At 39.1% G+C, this 21,948-nt stretch overlaps 1 protein-coding gene across 1 annotated transcript in view; it reads right to left on the bottom strand.

Moving 5' to 3' along the window:
• Positions 1-3,100: 3,100 nt before the first annotated feature.
• CNTN3 (contactin 3) overlaps positions 3,101-21,948 on the bottom strand; it is a 165,194-nt gene continuing 146,346 nt past the window's right edge. Inside the window, exons 12-21 of the mRNA XM_080995688.1 lie at positions 21,593-21,710; positions 20,020-20,178; positions 19,764-19,913; positions 17,446-17,516; positions 15,553-15,787; positions 15,246-15,361; positions 14,068-14,254; positions 9,931-10,043; positions 7,425-7,593; positions 3,101-5,596 (exon numbers count right to left, since the gene is read on the bottom strand). Coding sequence (XP_080851814.1) covers positions 5,499-5,596; positions 7,425-7,593; positions 9,931-10,043; positions 14,068-14,254; positions 15,246-15,361; positions 15,553-15,787; positions 17,446-17,516; positions 19,764-19,913; positions 20,020-20,178; positions 21,593-21,710 — 1,416 coding nt within the window. The 3' untranslated portion in view covers positions 3,101-5,498. The remainder of the gene's footprint in view (positions 5,597-7,424; positions 7,594-9,930; positions 10,044-14,067; positions 14,255-15,245; positions 15,362-15,552; positions 15,788-17,445; positions 17,517-19,763; positions 19,914-20,019; positions 20,179-21,592; positions 21,711-21,948) is intronic.

Genomic DNA, 21,948 nt, shown 5'->3' with positions numbered 1-21,948 from the left:
GGCACGGTATAATTTTTTAAAAAATAAAAGTATGTATCTTACTAAGAGAACCAATCTTTTCACGGGACACTGCTGTCCATAAGTTGTAAAAATAAGCTTGGTTTGAGAAGGAGCCAAAACACCTGGGGCTGTATCCAAATAAACCTTAATCAATGGCCATACCTAACCTAAGTACTGATTTCAGTGGTTCAGCTCTGCGTAGGGTTTAGTTGGATACAACCGTTGATTACTCAACAGTGGATGACATGCAAGTTCCAATTGCAGTAAAACGTCAGCTTGTGTATTATGAGGTCACAAGTTGTGCATGTAACTGGCCTATCACAAATCTAGAACACACAAAAACAAAACCCCTCCAGGAAATAACTACCAAAATGAAGGACCGTGGGGGTATTTATTAGTAGGCCATCATGTTTCAGCCAAAAGGGCTTCTTAAGGGAGTTTGCATGACAGTCAGACCACAAGCTTATATAGAATGCTTAAAGAATCATAGAATCATTGAACTGGAAGGGACCATGAGGGTAATCAAAACTTAACATATGGTCTCCCATCCAATTTGAAACCATAATGGATCCTGCTTAGCTTTGCAAATGTGTTGGCAGTTTTATTGCTGCACCACTAGGAAAGTATTATGTAAACAATGTTGCCTTGGTATTCCCGCCCCGCTCCCAATTTGCGATGTGTCATTTACATGTACAAGTCATGACCTGATGATACAGTCGTGCTGCATGTCTGAACCAGCTCTTAGAAGTGGAGCTACAGTCCCTTAAGGCTTTCATATACGTCTATCCCTTCATGTTTTGAATCCCAGCTCATCTGTTTAACTAGTCAAACAAAGACCTCTGCACTGAGGGAGAAATGTGTAGGCTTAATACGTATTCACAGTTTCACAAACCATAGTTTAAAGAACCAGTAACAGTGCATCTGAACTGGGCCTGTTTTCAACCAGCATCTGTTCACCTGTAATTGTAGAGTGATGATTTCTATTGTGTAAGTCCTGTTGCAACAAATGCAAATCATAGGCAGCGTAGGGTCCCATCTCATTCAAAAGGTTCCTCTCTTCAGTCCTTCAGAACCTGGCACCCAGTTTGCTATTAAATTTCCTATCATGCCACCTTGTCAATGGATGTTGAACTTAACACTTTGTTTGTCTTCCAGCACTTGGATCGGCATCACAATACTCATGTAAAGGCCATGTAACTGCAGTTTGTTCTAATTGGCTCTTTCATTGGACTAAATGTTGGGCTTGGTAGCAACTGGCAACACATGAAGGATGTGCTGTTTCTTAGTAACATTGCCCAGTGACTCCCAAACCCATTCTATAACAAGGCAGAAAAGCCAAAAATGGATTTCGTTTCCCTCGTGTTTGGCTTGATAATGTGGGTCTGGCTTCTGTGCATGGACATGTTTTGCGATGATTAGAGGGACACAGCAAAGGAAGGGATCTCGCTGTTTCAACGAGTCAAGTATAAGGTGAAGAGCAATGAGGAAGGAAAGAAAAGGCCAATTTGTTTTCTCTTTCCTCATATGCTGAAAATCATTATATTTGTAAGAAGAATACTGAAACAGGCCATTAGTTGGAAATAAGCAGGAAAACAAATTGGGGGCACTCTTTCTTTCTACTTTATAGTAGGCAATGTTCATATTAAGAGTGCTAGACTGCAAGATGGCTTTTAGAAGGAAAGAAAGGATCCTTGTGCACAGTTCTCCAATCCACAAATTAGCCCCAAATACTCAACATGTAAAGCCATTTAGGTGGGAATCCAAACCCATTTACTTGACAGTAACCCCCATTGAACTCAATGGAACTTACAACTGAGTGAACATGTATAGGATTGTGTTGCCAGTCTCATCAGTAGTGACATCCTAATTTAGATACTGTTTAGACAGCCTAATTTCTTGGTTTAAAATGTTTTACTTTGGGTTCATGTTCCAGTGCGTATAAACTGGTTTCTGTAGGACCCTGGCCAGGTCTGCTGGGTGTCATCAGGCAACCGAGCCCAGAATATGCCAACGGACTGAAGTATTCTTTAACTCTTTCATAAAGGCATAAATATATTGACCGTTTTAAAATAGCATCAGCCATCAAAACAAGCAAGACTTTTTTAAAAGATCCAAGAATTTGCATTAAAATGGCACAAAGACGACACCAGAATCAGTGCCAGGTAAGCTTACCTGGGAAGTGTTCCCCAGTCAGGGTGCTACAATAGGAAAGGGCCCTTTCCACAAGTATCACCCACCTTATTTCAGACAGTGGGAGGTGTTTGAGGAAAGTTCATGCAGGAGGAAATGGCCGGATCCCAAGCTATTTAGGGCCTTATGGGCAAAACCCAGCACCCTGGAATGTGCAGTAGCCAGTTGTTTCAACATTGACAAGATATGTTCCATTTAGTTCTCAACAAAGAAGAATGGATAAGCAAGGTGATGGACTATGCAGATTTGGCAAAGTTAAGAGCCAAAATAAGAGAACCTAATGATGATTGTTTTATGGAAGAACAGAAGCCTTTTTATGGATTGCTTAAATACATACTATACTATGATGAATTCGCAAGCAGGATTTGAACTATGAGCAACAGAAGGAATTAGAGATTATTATTTTGTTGTTATGGTATAAGGGATCATAGAATCATAGAGTTGGAAGAGACCACAAGGGCCATCAAGTTCAACCCGGATAGAAGATAGAGTACAGCAAAGGGGGAGAAATAAAAAACATCATGGAAAACAGGATGGGAAATTGACAAAACAAAAGAAAAAACTATGTATTAGAGCACATATGTTAAACTTTTGAAAATTAAATAAATTTTAAAAGTGCTATGTTCTGTTTAACTGAAGACCAGGAGTGTTGGGGAGGCTGCTATTCAGGAATTGTCTCAGTACCGATCAGCTCATTGAGGGAATTTAGAATGCAACAGTTCTTGGAAATGCAGTTTAAAAACCACTGGCTTAAATCAAAACACTCCAGCTTAACTCATTTATGGACCAAAAAGGAGAGAAGTATCATTTGCCAGGCTATTCTTATGAGCATAAGGAATAGACCTGTACATGCCTGCAATGTTAATACGAAATGTCTATGATCCTATAGCAACATGATGCAACACAGGCATTTTTCAATGTTATAAATATTTTATTAGAATAAAAAAAATACATACAGATAACCATAGGATATACACACACAGCTAGGAGTTGAAGGGGAAATTGATAAAACTTTTCAATATGAAACAAAATACTCTGCACACATCTCATAGAGACAATAGAGTAAGGATTTAAATTCAAGAGGATGGTCATGACGATGGCAATACAGGAACATGATGTATAACTTTCTTATAGCAAGAATGACAGATTCACCTCTCATTGCATGAGTATGAATTACACAAAAAAGGAGTTTGTTCCCACCTATTGGAAAGTGTTTGGAAGCATCAGTAGTTTGCCATGTTGAAGAGCAAGTAACTATTTATGTTCTTTTACTATGTACAATATATACAGATTTTCCCAAGACACTGGGAAAAGGAGTGTGTTTTAAAGTTTGGGCTGTATGATGATATATTATCTGAATGCATAATAAAATTTAGAGTGATATCTGAATTGTTCTATGGCTGACACCTGTCAGGAGTAAGTGTGAAAAAGAAATTTTGAGATGAAAATTGTGTAAACATTGAAACTGTAGTCATTCAAATGTACCAAGAATAGATTTCTCTGTATATATATATATATACCCATTGCTATGAAAATGTTGATTTAAAACAGTCCAGTTAATGATACTGACAAAAGTTTCTGCTGAGAAATAAGAAAATGGCAGTGAAGCTGTTATCATCCAGGATCATTCTAAAAAGTGGATAAATTGCAGCAGGACCAATATTCAAAGAGCATCCAATGAACGAGACACAAAATGTAGCAGTGGTATATAGAAGGGCAACAGATTTAGGGCTGCATATTCAGATACACCACAAATAATTTAGGGCGGTAATATTCCCTGGCTATAAGGCTCTGGTGCATTGCACCAAAAAGTGTGATGTTCTACTCTGGGCACTTCAGCTGTGTTTATTTTTTTATTATTATTTTTTTTAAAAATACAATGATAAATATGATGTATAGAGAAGAATGTCAAAATATAAGGAACTGGGGGAGTTATAGGTTACAAAGAAAGAATAAGGAAGCCTATCTTAAAGGAAGCTATGTAAAGATATTTTATAGTGTATTGAACATATTAGGAAGATGCTGTAATTGTTGCATGGCTGAACAATATTAGAGCTACCAACTTTTAGCTGAATAGAAAACGGCCGTAGGTCCGTACCAAGGGCTAGTGGTCATATTTTATTTGCCATGTCTTTCTGTGGCGAATGCTCCTCTCTTGGCAGTAATACTTGCTGGGTGAAAAGACTGGAATCCAAGTAATACCTGATATTCCAGAACATTCTAGCACCCCCTACACTAGGAGGTTTGGCTAAGCTAAAACTGCTGATTCGTAATTTCAAAGAGGAGCACTCTGTGCCGCACTAATGCAGGCTGGTAGACAAGGCCAAGGACCATTAAGTGCTCCAGGGTGAAAATAAACCCCGGGCCTCTTGATACTCAAATTGTGATTCCGGTTGCTGGGCATCACAAGTGGGGAGGGTGCTCTTGTGCTAGGGTCTTGATTTTGGGCTTCCCATGGGAATCTGGTTGGCCTCTGTGAGGACAGGATGCTCAGCTAGATGGGCCCACTGGCCCAATCTAGGAGGCACTTCTTATGTGATGCTGTACAGACATACAATCCTTCAAAAACAAAATTCTAAGAGCTTCCATCAGTGCAGCATCTAGAAGAAAGTTTCCTCTTTTTTACTATTGAAAAAAAGCTTAAAAACCATAAAGAACTTGACTGTTTAAATCTATTTTTAAAAACAAAATAAGAATAAGCAGTTGAACATTCATGTAGATGGTACAAAAAAAAATGGGGGCAAGGGGGACTTTAAATAGTAAACTAAATATTTGTGGTGTTTAATTAGTAAGAAAAAAGGACATAAAACAAAAGGCCAGAATGATAGTTATCCAGTTACCATTCACCATTGTGAGGCTTTTAGAAAATAACTCCGTTTCCCATCAGATACTGCTGAAATACGGATTTGTTTTTATCTTCCATCTGTTGTGTATGTGTATGATTTTGTTGCAATTTACATTAAAATAATTCCGAATTGCTTGCTTGGAAAATGGAACTCTCGCATCTTTTTTGTTTTGTTTTTTCCAATGTGCATCCTCTTATTTTTTTCATTTCTGAAGCATGTAATGTGTAAAGTCCTTTGGTTCATTACATTTTAAGGCATTTTATATTCCTTTAGAAGGAACTGTTTAATATGTATATGGTTTGCTCTTTATTTTATTTTTTGAATGAAATTCATAGAAAGTGTTTAAAATCAATGGTAGCAGATCCATGCATAACCACCATTTGTAGTTGTTGCTATTGTTGTTTTAAAAAGCACTTTTAAAGTAAATTATTCACCTGGCCTTCACCTATCTGTGAAAATGCATCAACACAATACCACTTTAAAGATAAAGTATAGTGTTATTGACATACAGCTGGATAGGCCATTTAAGACTGCTGCCCCAGAACCTCTTGCATCCATACCTACAACAAATGGGAAAATATATGATTAGTTGGAAAGCAAAATATGCATGTTCTTAATCCCCCCCAACCCAAAAATACAACCCTTTCTTTTGGCTCTCACTAGTGCTTACTAGTCATAGAAATCTCCCCAACTGCTCATCTCCAGAAGTGCCTTTCCATATGCCATAGCTTTATGCATTTACAGTGCAATGCACTGCATGTCTGCTTAGTAGTAAAACCGATGGAATTCAATGAGCCTTTCTTTCAGGTAGCTGTGTCTATAGGCCAGGGACCTATTTGCATTTTCCCTTACTGACATTTTTACTGGCATGTTTATTGCACACCAGCATGAAATCTGCTTGCTGAAGGCTGGTTTAGAACTATTTAAAATAAATAAAACCATAACAGATATTTATGTCTTGTAAAGTAGCACCAAATCCTCTAGAAAATGCAATCAACTGCATGTTTGTAACTGGTGAGAGCACCCATATAGGCAGAATCCAAAACATGTTTCTAGGTTGGCTTGGGAGCAGCTGAGGTGTGAAAGAACATATAAAAAGGAGGGTCTTCTGAGATTGTAGAGCCATTTGTTCTATTGGGACCACTGACTGGTAAGCTTCATTTGCAACGGACTAGTTCCCATAGACCATTGTAAGGACAATGTTCCATTAGTTCCCAGGAGCTATTAAGAAATAGCTTTACGTTTCCCCTGAACGACATTATGCTGTCCAGCTATTGTACTGAGTCATTACCCTTGATCTTATACAAACAATTGAGAAGTGATATATTGTATATACTTTAAAAACAATTGAAACAAATTAATATTTGGAATATTTATTCCGCTATCTCCAATTCTGAAAAACAGACTGAAAAATTAAAAACTGATTCTCCTACACATACCGCTGTCTAATTTACATGGTAATTTACTAGCTCAACTGAATGCAATTTGTCATGCATAGGAACATGAAGAATTTTAATTGGGTTCTTTTTCATAACATTAATGTAGTGCATAAATCCCCTACCCCACCCTTTTATTAATCAATATAAACTCAATTTTGAAAACAGCACTGCCCAACAACTTTTTGCAGAGTTCAAGTTAAATGGATTGCAACTGAGATTTACCTGTATTTCTCTGCTGGGGTACAGCAGATTATAAACCCCCAGCACCAATATCATCTATAATTTTTCCATGCTGTTCACATGGTCCAATGCCTTCAGTTTGCTGATAGGATAGGCCTGTGTTGTTCCTATTTTTCCACTAGTCTCAATTTAAATCTAATGAGCAGTGGGCCTCCATGTCATCTGCTTCCCTCCAAGATATTGACTTCACCAAATTATGTGCCTCTTCACCTATAATTCTGAGTTTAACGTGTGTGATCTTTGTTGCCTATTTCGTTGTGTCTTCCGCTTGTATCCCAGAAACGCAGGATACAAACTGAAAGTGAAATGAAATTGAAATCTAAGCCTATATTTACAAGATTCCGTTGTATAACAACACCCAAGAATACAATTCTCAGAGTGGTTTGACAATCAATCCTTTCCCAGGGAACTTTGGAAGCTGGGTATGTGTGAGGGGAATAGGCGTCCCCTAACAGCTCTCAGCAGCCTTAAGAAACTGCAGCTCCCATACTTATTTGGAGAAAGTAATGACGGTTTAACATGGCATCATAGTGCTTCAAAAGTACGATGTGAAAGTGACCTTGCTTTGAAGCAATTTCATGACAAAGGGTTAAGTTAGTTTTTTCCACTAAATGAAATTCATATCTCACATCAACTCTCAGTCTTTAAAGATAAACCGTAATGTTCTACTTATGATGAAACTCCATTCATCGGCATCTAGTAAACATACTTGCTAGTTTAGGAATTTTAATCTGTTCGCTGCTAATGCCGTCTCCACCATCAGTCACTGCTTTCACTTCTATAATGTAGTCATCATTTAAAGGGAGCAGAAGTTCTGCAGATGTTCTGTTTGTCATAAGGACATTGAGCTCGTTTTGACTGCTAGTCCGATACAAAATCTGAAAAATGGAAAAGAAAGCTGATAATTTTAGGGATGTTATTTCATCTAACATGATGCATTTAATGTCATTTTAAGGTGGAAGGGGGGGGGACACACAAGAAGAAGGGGGAGGCATAGCACACTACGGAATTCTACCTAATCTCTTCCAAGGCACTGGAAGTATACAGCATCAGTCAAGTACCTTTATCACAGCTTTGATCTAGAATGCAAGAATACACAACAACGAATACATAATATATTCTATTGAGTTTCTCAGTAGTGGGGTCGTCTATAAATTATTACTCTATTTGGAGCTTGCCATTAGCTTGATCAATGACTCTAAGCAATAAATAGGGTCAGGATACTGGGGTGTCAAGCACGCAAGAAAGTGAAGAATTATGGGCTATGTGGAGAGAAAGTTTGTATGTAGTAAGTCATTATTCTACCTTGGAATTAAACTGAATATTTCTTGCTGTTTTTTTAAAAAAATTAAATTCATGCAGTCTATAACAACATCTGCGTTCCACTGCAATAAACCTCACAGCAAGATGCAATTAACAAATAAGTGATTTTGGCAACTGGGATTTCTAAGGCCATTCATGAGATACAGAAGTTCAGATTTTAGTGAAAATTCTTCCCCCCACTTTCTTTCTTTTTTTAAAAAAAAATTGTGCTGACAAAGAAAAACTGAAAACTAACCTAAACCACATGTCACCTCCAATGAATTTGGAATACTCAAAAACAATATAATTAGTGTTATTAATAGTTAGAGAAAGACACCTGCGCACACTGGTTCTTTCCAGATCGCTTACTCCGTGGGTAATTCTCCACTCTGATACTAAATCAGAAACTGGGTTCGGGGTAAGATAGGATAGAGAGAGAAAGGTATGAAGTTGTGTGAAAATTTTGTGCAATGGTTACTCTTCTGGGCTTTGTGTGTTCCCAATCTGTTGCAGAATTAATTACCATGAATGGAGCAAACCCATATGGCTGCAAGGCATCAAGCATGATAAACTGTATAATTTAAGGGCTAGTGCAGAAAATCTTAGGCATATAGTCCATAATGACCTGTGCAACTAATGGAACACACAATGATGTCCTTTCCAAATCTTTTTTTTTTTTTTTAAGGCAAATTCTTTTTTGCTTTCAGCCAGAAGTGCGAATGCCTGGGATTTTCTGCACAAAATTGTATGGCTCTTTAAACAAAGGAAAACATTTTAAGTGGTTGTTTTCCCTGTTCTAGGCCTAATTCAATTGCTAATTAGAGCATTCGAAAGGGAGCCTGCTGTGAAGATACCGATGAATGTGTGCAGGAGCATTTGATACTGCCAAAGAATTGATGCAATACAGGGGTCAGCAAACTTTTTCAGCAGGGGGCCGGTCCACTGTCCCTCAGACCTTGTGGGGGGCTGGACTATATTTTGAAAAATAATAATAAATATGAACGAATTCCTATGCCCCACAAATAACCCAGAGATACATTTTAAATAAAAGCACACATTCTACTCATGTAAAAACACCAGGCAGGCCCCACAAATAACCCAGAGATGCATTTTGAATAAAAGGGCAAATTCTACTCTTGTAAAAACATGCTGATTCCTGGACCGTGCATGGGCCGGATTGAGAAGGCGATTGGGTCAGATCCTGCCCCCGGGCCTTAGTTTGCCTACCCATGATGTAGTAGAACAGGCAGTGCTGGATGTTAGACTGGTGAAATGGATAAAAAAAAATCCCTGCTTAGAAATGACGATTACTCTGAGGCCACAAGCAAGTGACTTGCTGGTACTACTCTATGTGGTTTCATACACTGTACTGAGTGTGTGCAGTGTACTGAGAAAGGAAAAGCTCACAGGTTGTACTTGGCTCAAAGAGGGGACAAACAAAGATTTAAAAGGAGGTATGGGAATCCGAAGGGAAATAAGACACCCATACAAACTGGTAGTGTATTTTAGCAATGACGATCAAAATTACATGTATGGTCTGAAGGCACATAAGACCACCAGCTTGCTGGAGATAAGGAGGTCTGGGTTTGGTCAGTGCCTGGATGGGTGACCAACTGCATGCTACCTTGGGCTCCATGAAGGGAGGAAGATGGAATATAAATGTAAGAAAATAAATAAATGAAGCAGCCAAATCCTATACAAGTTTCCTAAGAACTGAGGTTGTGGAGATATTAAGTGCTGGTTACTGAAACATTTTTGTTTAGCCCTACATTTGATATTACAGGAGGGTTTTGGGTTTTTTTAATAAAAAAAGATAATCAGTGGAAAAGGAGTATTTCCCAGCACTGATACAAACAGCCTGTTTCTAAGCAAGCATTCTGAACGGTATCACTGCAGTCTTGCTGGTTACTTACCTTATAACCAATGACTTCTGACTCGTTTTCCATTGCATGCACCTGCTCCCAATTCAGCATGACCCTGGAGTCAGTAACGTTCCACACAACGTTTCCTGGAGGCTGGCTGGGTGCTTGAAATGCATAATGAAAACATGATTTTAATTTACTTGGCATTAGAGATTTATTATGTGCGAGCAAATAACAACCCAGGTAAATTGACTGTCATGACATGTTAGATGTAGGAGCACTTTCACAAAGCGCCATCTCATTTGTACTCTAGATTCATTTCTTAAAATATGGAGAGGCATGTAAATATTATTATGTTTTAAAATGACTTTGGACCTTCCATTAAATATCCTCAAAGAGACGTATCAGCATAAAACACTGCAACTTTTTTTGTTTTTTGTTTTGTTGTTGTTACATGTACTTCATTAGTGGGGGATCTGGTTATTTATTTATTTATTCAACTTCTACACCGCCATATACACGGAGGTCTCATTCTCGCTGTACTCCTTTCTGTTCTTTCTTAAGTGATTAGTAAAGGAACCCTACAAATTGCGACAAATAAAAGAGACAATTTTAAAGACTCAATCAAACCATGACAGAACATTGTTTAGGTAGAATTTGCAATGGGGTTGCTTTTCAAAGTGTAACTATTAGTTTTAAGAAAATAAAATGAAAAGTAAATTCAAAGTCAAAGAAAAACAAACTGTTATTTATTAAGCTGTGATTTTGGGTAGGAATGAGAACTGCTTAATTAGGTCAAGAGATGGTGAACTTGAATGTGTTTCTAACTGTTTAAAGTTAGTGTGTGCACTCACACAAATAAAGCGTAAATGGTCCTATTAGCCCAATTTTGAAATTTCAACCAACATTTTAACCTCTGTTTAGAGATGTATTGAACATTTCAGTTTCCAGGAAATTTAGACATCACTGTTTCGTGTCATTGTTCTCTGTTGGCTGCTGCTTTGGCAGCATTTTTATTAGCCTTCCTTTAATTAGACTTTATTAGGCTTCTTTCATCTCCTTGCATTATTCAGTTATGTGATTGCTGATCACGTAGCAAACATTTCCAACAGAATGTTGTGCAGCCAATCAGGTTAGTCTATGAGCTTATGTAAACTGAGGGCAAACACAGTCAATTGAGAGAGGTTAACAACTCAACAATAGGTGAATGCACTCCATGCAACAAAAATATTTAAGGGTGGGGCTGCTTTTTAGATACTGCCTAAACTGTTCAGAAAAACAAACACACACCACCACTATTTTCGACTCGTTCCTATCCGGGTTTTCAGCCACAGAGCTTCTGTAACAAATCACTATCTCCTAAAACTGCAGGATAATTATATTAGTATCCGCTAAAGTGATAAATGGCTAAGCCTTGGTGTTGCGGCATTGATTTCAAAGCATGCTAATGATCTATGCTGTGGTTTGTTATACGTAATGTTCTCCTGGGGAAATGTGTATTGGTTGCTCAAGCTGCGAAGTGCAGGGCATGGCCATAACTGTAGACAGAAGTGGCTCACTGCACTAACTTCCCGCTAGGTGGGTGGCTGTTGCTTACTGGGAGGGAGATGGGTGAGGCGGTGGGAAAGCCAGCATGGTGTAGTAATACTGGTGGAAGCATGGCTTCCCACTGCCCCACACCTCCCCAATAAACACAAGTGACCAACCTGCTGGGGAGCTAGGCCAGTGGCTCTGCCCCATTTGTGATTGCAGACCTGTAGATTGCATAGGGCAGGCCAACATTCTGGACCTTGTTTCTTGGCTGAGCAGAGTGAGGGTGATCTGAAAGTGGGGGATATGGACATCAGTCCCTTGTCGTGGTCATAATTAATTAATTATGACCACAACAAGGACTATTAATAATTAATTAATTAATTAATTAATTAATTAATTAATAAATTAATAAATTAATAAATTAATAAATTAATAAATTAATAAATTAATAAATTAATAAATTAATAATTAATTAATTAATTATTATTATTATTAATAGTCCTGCATGGAAGTGTTTTTCAACCTTAGCATTCAAAATTTTTTTAAGGAAGGGGAAGCAAGCATGAAAGGGGAGCTTCCATTTTCCACAGTGCCTACTGCAGGGATGAGCAGGGGTGGAGAGAGATAACAATCAACTCTGTAGCATGTGCCCTTGCCTTGACTTGCTTCAACCTTTATAAGATAAATAGGCAGTTTTCAATCTTACATTAGGATTATAATTAAAAAGACAAAGGTCATTGAAAATGATTTTACTTTTTCAATTACTACGGAATTGTAACATCATAACCTGAATAGCCGTGTTCAGCCGCAGGGGTCATTACTAGTTTCTCCTTGCTTAATTTCTACGAGCCTCTTCACTGGTTCCCAAATCTATATTGAAATATACATTTCCATCTCTCCACATCACATCAGAAAGTTGCAATTAGGAGAGAGCCTCAATTATTACAGACCCACTGTGCAATAATAGACTGTGATGAGAATGCTGAAACTCATGCTGAATCTGAGAGCGTCAGAAATTAAACTGGATTGGTTAGCTTCTCCCCACCCCCAAGCATTCTAATAAGGCTAAATTCCTGAAATGATGACACAAAGTGAAATTTACCGGCATATCTGTGGGAACACCTAAGTAGTTCTGAAAAACTGATACTCTGTACTGGGCTCTACCTGATCTGCCAGCAGTAAAACCAAGTTTTTAAAGGCAAATTGGTGACTTCCCTCTCCCATGACCTCCCCACCCCAGTCCCCTGGAAGTTCTGCATATGGACGACCTGCCAATCTGTCAATCACCAGGCAGCAACTTTATAATCTGCACATGATCACAGTGTGTGTATTGAGTGTGTGTGTGTGTGTGTAGCCGGCTAAAATTAGACAATCAATTTACTAAGTTTGTACACCATTCTCTTTTATATTTTATCTTACTTTATTTTACTGAACACTGCTTTGGTATCTTTTGGCTGTGAGGCAGTTTATAAACCTTCAAATAAATAAAATTAAAAAAATAAATGACCACTAGGGAGTAGAGTCCTCTGACCACCAGGGAGGGGAGGTATTGCAGATTTCTAAACTATAGATTTTGATGCTAATTCTAACCTCCATCTTAACACCTAGAGGAATAATCTAATCCATGTTGAAGTTGAGTGGCAGTGAGAGCAGCACTGGATGCTCATTAGGTGGGAGTGCTTTTGGCACGGCAGAGCGGGGGGGGGGGGGAGATGCCTTCATTTTTCAAGAGCCAATTTGTTTTTGATATATTGGAGGACAAAGTGGTTTATTTCTGAGATACTCCGAGTACCATATGGGGGCCATTTGCCCATTTCTAGTCAAATCAAGAAACAACAGTTCAAGGAGAATCCTGCATCTCACGTAGCAACAGTAAGATACAGCTATGTTTCAATATGTACCACAACATTGCCACTATGCTGAAGGCAAGTAATAGGAACGCTCCCCCCAGACAGTTCCAATTATGCTAACAATAGTAGTAATAGTAGTAGGTAATAGTAATAACAACAACCTCCGTGCTCTTACCTGTCCAAAGCTGGCAGAATGCAGCAGGTGCAAATCCAAATATATTATGCATATGACCCACATCAGAATTGTATACATGCCCACTAGTCTGTGAAACAGTATCCTTCACTGTTGGATGTGTACACACACACACACACACACACACACACACACAGAGCTACGCATATTCTTCAGCAGTGACAGGGTTCACAGCTTGAAAGACTTCCCTCTTCCTAAAGGAATCAGAACCAAACTCCAACGACACATGACTGATATGTAGCTCTAGAATCCCAAAGGTTTAAGCTATTGAGCAACAAATTGGTTACCGCCAGATTATCAGTATAACTGGAATGTTGTTTCAGGTGCACAGAGAATGCTTTGGTTCAAGTATATTGAAGCCTAGTTGCCTGCCTATATCTGAAAACAGTCCAAGCACTGCTCCCATTATGTACGAGTTGTGTTATTGTCTTCCCAGAAGACACAAAAAAATAGATAAAAGGTCTATTATTGAAACTTCTTTGGTTAGCAAGCATGCTTCCAAAGCATCACAGAGCTTACGGTAGCATTATTAAAAGTTTATTTTGTTTTCTTTGCAAGAAAAGGAACCCCATTGTGACATTTTTCCCTCCTGCCCCTAGTGATGATACCTACGTGTTTTTTTTGTGGTAGCATTGACAGTGGCACTGAAAGGACCTGCTCCTGCACTGTTGTATGCTCGGACAGCTGTATAGTACACAAGGTTGCTCATCAAGTCTGTTATTCTTACTGATGTCTCATTTCCAATGGCTTTTATTCTGTTGGAAGACTGTTCTTTTCCACCATTATTCCAATACCTCACCTAAAGGGTACAAAGAGTAGGCTACTTAGAACATATTGTTGACCTTGCTGCTTACTCTGATATAGTAGTTTATCACCTATTGCTTAGCAGGTCCAACTGTCTGAATGCAATTTTACTTTCAGACTATTATGGGAAATAGCACAGTATTGAAAGGGAACCCCCCCCCCAAGTTTTTGTTTAAAACCCAGAGAAACAGCTCTATTTTCATTTTCGTAGACGTTGCAGTTACTCAGCAGCTCTCTACCATTACATGGGCACACAACACTATTGCTATTAAGTATTGCAAATGTCAGTATCGAATTTTGCACCTGGCTTGTTTTGTAGTCAGCTTAAACACCAGTTTACATAAAGTCATCATGCACATGCAATTTTACTACCTTTCCCAAAGCAGAAAGGAACACAACCATGGGTATTTAAATGCAACTGGGTTTTATTAATGGAAACTGGGTACGGTGCTTATCTTTGCTGGAGAAACAGCAAGAGATGCTGTAGATACCAAGCAGGCATATACAGATAGCAAAAGCAGAGCTGACTGCCAACTGATTTCCATTCTCAATGCACTTTAGTGAGCTTGCAGTAATTGATCTGGCATGAGGCCAGGAAATAAGGCAAAGCTCAAGTTTTACACAGACAAAAAGTGGGAATAGTTACATTTGGCTTTTATACTCTCCCCAAGAACAGATTATTTGTGACTATGCCATGTGTTTGTCTAAATTCAGGAGCAGAAAGCTCCCTTTCTAGTTTCAAACAGCAGGCCTGTTTAGCAACTTCCCTTCCAAAATTTGGGGGAGAGAAAAAAGTACTTCACCAGATGTTTGCATGACTCATTTTTCCATAAAGAAGCAAAGACAGAGCAGCTGATTTTAACAGCAAGCTTTGGCTTCCAACAGGCAACTGAATAATGATTTGAAAGTAAAAAAAAACCAAACACCTTATCACAGTCATGTTAGCTTCTAGGAAAAGGAACATTTTCACAGGGCTTTATTTTTACCTCATAGCCCAGCAATCTTCCACTACTCATTTTCCAAGGAATGGAAACCCAGGAGACTTCAATTACAGAAGATGAGAGGCTGTTTGCAGATACACCAGAAGGTGCTATGGTGGGTTCTGCATTAGGAAACAAAAACAATAAGAAAACCCAGGGTGGAAGGGGAATCAGGAAAAACAAAGAAACTTAACGAACTCACTGGCCAACTAATTAACATGGCTTCACAGATACTAGCAAAGCAAATATTTATATTTCACTCATTGACATGGGAAATAACGACAGGTATGTAAGAGATGATTCAAAAACCCACCTTCTTCAGCAGAATACACTGTGGTCACGGGGCTAAATGGTCCTTCTCCTTTATTATTATACACACCAACCTTGACTTCATATGGTGAAAAGGGCAAGATGCTTTCATTTCTGAAGACGTATCTGGGTGTGTCAGGTGATGTGACAACTGTCTGTATCCAGGTTGTAACGCCAAGAGGTCGGAAAGCTACGACATAGCCAAATCCTTCACCATTTTGTAATTCTTCAGGAACGGGCTAAGCAAAAATTTTTGTAAATGAATAAAATACTAAAATAACAACAACAAAAAATTCAAACTATGTAAACATAAAAAATCTAGTAGAAGAATTATTTGAGGTCTCCAAAAGAATTTGTCTCATCAACGTTATGAGGAAGAGAAGCTTGACTCCTGAGGGTTTTTATTAAATTAGCCAAAGGGGCAATGGGATCCAATTTAAGAAACCCAAGGGCACATTAGGAATGCATGTGCTAGCACATGTATTTAGCAGTATATCCCAAGGAAGTCTGCAGACCCGAGTTACCATTAGGAGCACCTCATTCTTCCCCTGTACAATGGAAATACTGCAACACAATCTCATAGTGCCATTTCCAGCGACATTCTGGGCTTTTACAAAGCATGCATATTGCTTGATTTAGCAAGTTTTTTTATCACTAAATGTTTCACAGAGAGGACATTCAGTTCAGCCCCAGTATTCAGTGGCATAAATTCCATACAGCATTAAGCCGAGTTATCATTGTCAGTCATTTATTAAGCACAGATGATTAATTAAGAGCTGCACAGAATATAAAACAGATCAGGTCCCATTCCCTATCCAAGCCAGTAACACAAAAAGCATAATAATCAACTACACAGAAAGTTAATATTATAATCTAATAAACACATGTGCAGTGCAAAAGAAAGATGACACAGGAAACCAACAAAGGGAGCGAAGCGATAACATCCGTTAGGTACAGTAAGGAAGTGTCTTGTTTGAAAAGGGTTTGAAAGATAGAGGGGAGTCAGCCTGATGGATGGCAAAAGAGAGATTATTACATTTACAAGGAAGAGAATGGGAAAAGGAACAAAGGTGGGAATTAGAAAAAAGAAACTATAAAGGGAAGAAAGGAGCACTAACTGAATGAAGATTGTAACCTGGGGAATAGGAATGAATGGAACATAAAACAAAGCCACAACAGAAATACAATAAGCTTTATCCCTAAAGAGACCAAGGACTGGTGCATTCATTAGCCCTAAATGAACAAATTTCGAAGTGTGTTTACTCAGATGCAAGTCCCATTCAGTTCGACAGCAATTTCTAACTAGTTTTAGGATGACAATCTTAGTAAGAGACACCATGTTTGGGATTCCACTTATGTGGAGGATTGGAAGGTTGTAAGTTGGGTCTATTGTTAAGGCAAATACATCCAGGATTTTACAGAGTGTTAATTTAAGAAGCCTATTTCCAATGTCATCACTGTCATCAAAGGGATATACCACTAAGGGAAGTAATGGCAGGCCTTCACAACCATTCAATCTACAGGTTTCTCCTACTGCAGTATTTTTCAGATGGCCTCAGCCAGACTGGGATAAATCTCAGACCAAAACTCTGAAAACACATGCTATTTGTTGGGGACATAAAGTTGATGAGAAGAGGTACTTTCAGTATCCAAGTAGCTGTTTTAATTTTTGTATTAACTCTGAAAACCTATGAGACTATTATAATAATAAGCTTAGCTAAATATTGCTCTGATAATATTCTGGAAAGAGGCCAGGAAAAGCATACATATTAAGACGACAGAACAAGTCAGCTGTATCAGATAAATGAACGTTTATGTCAGTTATTGGGTAATTTTTTACTGAGTAGATAATAAAAAAGGCAACTTTTGGGAAATAAATTCCAAGCAGAACACTTACATCCCATGTGATGACCAGTTCAGACCTGCTGCCACCTCCTCCACTCACTTCAGATGGTGGTACCTCAGGCACTGTACAGGGAAAATACACATTAGCTGCACATGAATATAACAGAAGGCGCATTAATTGAATGGTCCCAGAAATTCAGAGATGAAACTGTATCAGTTCTATATCATGACACAGAAATTTATTTAGATCCCTGCATAGTGAAGAAAGAGGGGTTCTTTTATCTCATGACATGTATCTCTCTCGGCCCCAATTCTCCCTCTCCAGGATATTTACTATAATGTTGAGGGCTCAAGCAGGTCAATTCCTCTCTTTCTCTGCCCTCCTAGGCTTGCACCCTGGGGAGGTCACTTTGGTGCTGCTAACACAGCAATTTGACTTCACCCCTGGAGGTACACTCCATATTCACTTGAGACAGACAGATGCCATAAGTTTGTACTTACCGTATTTTTCGCTCCATAAGATGCACTTTTTTCCTGTTAAAATGTAAGGGGAAATGTCTGTGCGTCTTGTGGAGTGAATGTGTGGTCCCTGGGGCTGGGGGGGGGGGACCCAGGCTTCCCTTGCCAGCCCCGACAAGCTCGGGGAGCTCCCGACCTGCTCTTTGGGGCTGGCGGTGGCTTTCTCCAAAGAGCAGGTCGGGGAGCGGCGGAAAGGCTGAGCGCGTGAGCTCGGTGGGGGAAGCTCAGCTTTCCCCACCGCCAGCCCCAAAGAGCAGGTTGGGTCGAGCAGCTCTAGGGTAGCCTGTGAAGCCTCTGGAGGGCAGCGGGGAGCCTTCATCCCTCTACCCTGGCTTTTGCGGGAGGTGGGGGAAGGGACAGAGCGAGGCTCTCTCACTTCCCCCACCTCCCGCAAAAGCCCCCAAGAGCCGAATTTCCCCCCCCTTGAATTCCCCCCCAAAGCCTTATGGTCAGGTGCGCCTTATGGAGCGAAAAATATGGTATATGTTTCTGTATTCATAGGGAGTCTCCAACTTATCTAAAAGCCACTATCTTATTTTGGAGTCACCCGAGTGAGTGCTCAACAGTCAAAATTCATTATTAGTGGGAATAACCATTCTTAATATTCAGAAGTGAATTAAGGTTTTTTTTTTAACCTTACTAAGTCTCCTGAAAGAAGGGAACCCTTCTTCAGACAAAGTCTACAAAGTGCTGAGTATGTTCTATGAGTATTGCTTGACTGGCAGATTTCTCCCAGGTAGTGCTTGAATTCTTGTAGCTCAAAGACGGACAGAGCTGGTTTCTATGTTACATTTATGCCCAGTAATTTAAAAAAAGTTGCACAAAAATTAAGAAGGTCATTCTGAATTCTTATCATAGTAGAATTATGACATCCTGCTTTTCAGTGCTCGCATTAAACTGCACAATCACATTCTAAGGAGAGGAAATATATGTATGTATTACAAAGAGGAAAGGAACCCCGTGAAGTATGTGCAAGCATTACATAAAGGTTGCAGTCACCTTGTCAGCGTGGGTGGCAGAGTCTCAGAAGAAGAAAAAACAATCGTTAAGCAATTTCTATCTGAGTGCTCCTGTTCAATACTCACACAAACCTACTTTATTCTCTACCATTTTTTAGAACTATATAAACAAGTTGTTTTGACTACTGCAAAGAATACTCTGATCTTCACTTGTATTCACAATTTTTCCACTTTCTAAACATCAATGGCAAAGCCGCAATACTGTGGAATAATTTTCTTATTCCTGTGTAGGCTTATTTCTCCCCTTTACCTAAAATATTCCAGGGCTGCACATCAAACACCACTATTTAGTGACCTTCTCCAGTAATCTCCAACCTGTGGTGACTGAAATTGGTTTTCCTTATCTTAGGATGTGAGGGTCCACAGTATATGCGCTTTGCTATGCCTCACCTAAGAATGTTCAGTGGTGCCAAAAGCAAAGCATTAGACATGCCAGCAAAAGCCATTCTGTCAAGGAGTGCTATGGCAACAACTTCTAGCAGAACAGATAAGTGACACTTTTCACTTTGGACGGAACAGAATTCAGGACTGCAGCAAGCACCCCACTGTTACAATTTGGCTTCTCTAGTTCATCATTTTGTACAAGGGAAAGGTTTTCAGTATATGCATTAATATGTAACTTCATGTAAAAGTTGTCTGAGCACACAAGCACTTGTGTATATTATAAATCTGGTTAGTCACTGAGTGCCAAGCACTCATCTCTTGAACAGCATAAAAACAGAAAAAAATCAAATAATTTTACAAAAGTTTTAAAAAAATGTAAAGGTTTGAAAACCTGCTGCACTGAACTTGCATCAATTGAACCAAGCAAACAAACAAAAAACCCACTAACCTGCCTCTTCAGTTCTTACTTTTTCTGAGGGTAAACTAGGTTCTCCACCTCCGATTTTGTTACTGGCAACTATACGGAATTCATATTCAACCCAAGGGTTTAAGTCTACTGCAGTGGCTGTGAACGTCTTCCCATCAATGACATCAGGAACTGTAACAGAGTATTTTGAAAGAAACTGCAAATTCCTGGTTTCCTCCATAACAATAAAATATTAAAATGCAGTCTTCATAAACACTTCAAAAATATTTCCCTCTACCTGTTGTGACTCTTTGCCATCCCACTGAAAAGGGTGTCCTGGCCTGTATTGTATAACTAGCGATTGGGCTGTGATTATCTAAGCCCTCATGCCAAGTAAGCCGGGCTGTGGTAGCTGTTATTTCATCCACTTTTACACGTTCCGGTGGTCCAGGTGAGCCTAATGCAATAAGATATTAGATTTTTAAATTGGAAAGGTGTTATGAAGGCAGCACTTATTCTACAAATCTTTAAACACAGTGCCAGCTGATTTCTATTTTGCCAGCACTGTGGGGGGGGGGGGGGAAGAAAACAATTTAGATTGCAATAAAACTGCCATTTTTTACATTTACTAAACTCCTGCTTGGTTATTTTATAGTTGTAAAAGCAAGTTCTGAAACAGCAGTTTCACAAGCAGAGAGCAGATGATGTATTCTTCCGGGGACCTTTATTCAGCAACTTTTCACTACCTTTTCAAATCAGCGTCTTTTACTTTAGTCCTTGATGTCCTGCCTTAATCTGCTAATACATCTTTTTGGTTTGACAATTTGTTATCTAAAGCAGTTTTTGCCATGATGTTCGCTTGGTAGTCATTTCTCCCCTGCACAAAACCGCATCAGCACCCTGGACAGCAATTTAACCCTGAAAGCTTTCTTAAGCATTTCTGGAAATAAGGATTTTCTTCAGTTTACAAAATATACTACTGTGTTCTTTTTCTTCTTCTTAAATACATTTTAAAATAAAAACACACAGTGAGAACATCGAGTAAGAGCTAATACAATGTTATTTTGAAGTAAAATAGTGTAGCCACGGATGAAGATTGTCACATTCACTTTAACACATAAAGACAAATTTCATCCAAATTAGTATTAATTTGTACTGCGTGAATTGATGTATACTTGCACAGTAATACCTTCCCCCTCTCCCTTGTGCCCCCTAAACCTGTGCTGGGTTCCCCCCCCCCAAGCCTCCAGAAGATTTATTGCAGGAGTAGGCCTCATTCCATACACAAGACAACTTAGTTAAATCCCATCCTATGTTTAAAATACTTCTGCAGCTTGTAATCTATATATAAAAAAGAGAGAATCCTGGATAGTTGTCAAAATATATAATTTTAGGAACTTCCCTGATTCATTGCTAGAGACTAAGTAGCATTTGGGCTTTCAATAGCAACAAGTTACTGTGTTTGCACCCCCCCCAATTTGCAACATATAAACTGAATATGTGTATTGTGTACTGTTCATTTCCTCAGATCTCAGGAAGTAGGAGGAACATCTCAGAAACCTATGGGAAGCTAGAAAGAAACATTCAGAAACTATCTCCCAACACTGCTAATTTAGCACTCTCTGACAGGGACATCAGCCAGAGTTCCAGCATACAGTCTCTCTCTCTCTGTCATTACTGCTGGTCCTGATAGATCTCAATGTACATATTGAACCAGCAGGAAATCAACATGGCAAAAAGGAACAGTTTCTTGAGGTTTGCAAGGCAGTGTCTGACACTTTAGATACAACAAAAGAACTCTCAAACTCAATCTGGAAACACCCTAAGAGGCGTTTACTTACGCCTAGGTAAGTAAGTAGCATTGCTCATACCTCGAACTATGAGATCTGCTGCAGATGACACACTATCCACTTCCGTCTTCACCATGCACACGTATTTTCCACTGTGTTTCAGTTGGATATTCCTAATCATTAAGTCTCCCGATGCACTCTGTTCAGATAAATATATATATTTAAAATTTATATTCAGTTAGCTTGCTTGTTCTTGGTTCAACAGCATTTGGGGTTTTTTCAGGTAAAGAGAGAAAGAGAGGAAGGTGCCTGGTGCTGAGTCAGATCATTAGTCCATCTAGCTCACTACTGTTGACATGAGACTGGCAGCAGCTCACCAGAATTTCATGCAGGAGCCCATCTCAGCCCTAACTGAAAATGTCAGGGGCTGAACCTGC

Source organism: Podarcis pityusensis, assembly GCF_964106645.2.
Source record: "Podarcis pityusensis genome assembly, chromosome: 2".
Lineage (NCBI taxonomy): Eukaryota > Metazoa > Chordata > Lepidosauria > Squamata > Lacertidae > Podarcis > Podarcis pityusensis.
Note: the sequence above shows the minus strand (reverse complement) of the source record. Positions and strands in the feature narration are given on the sequence as shown.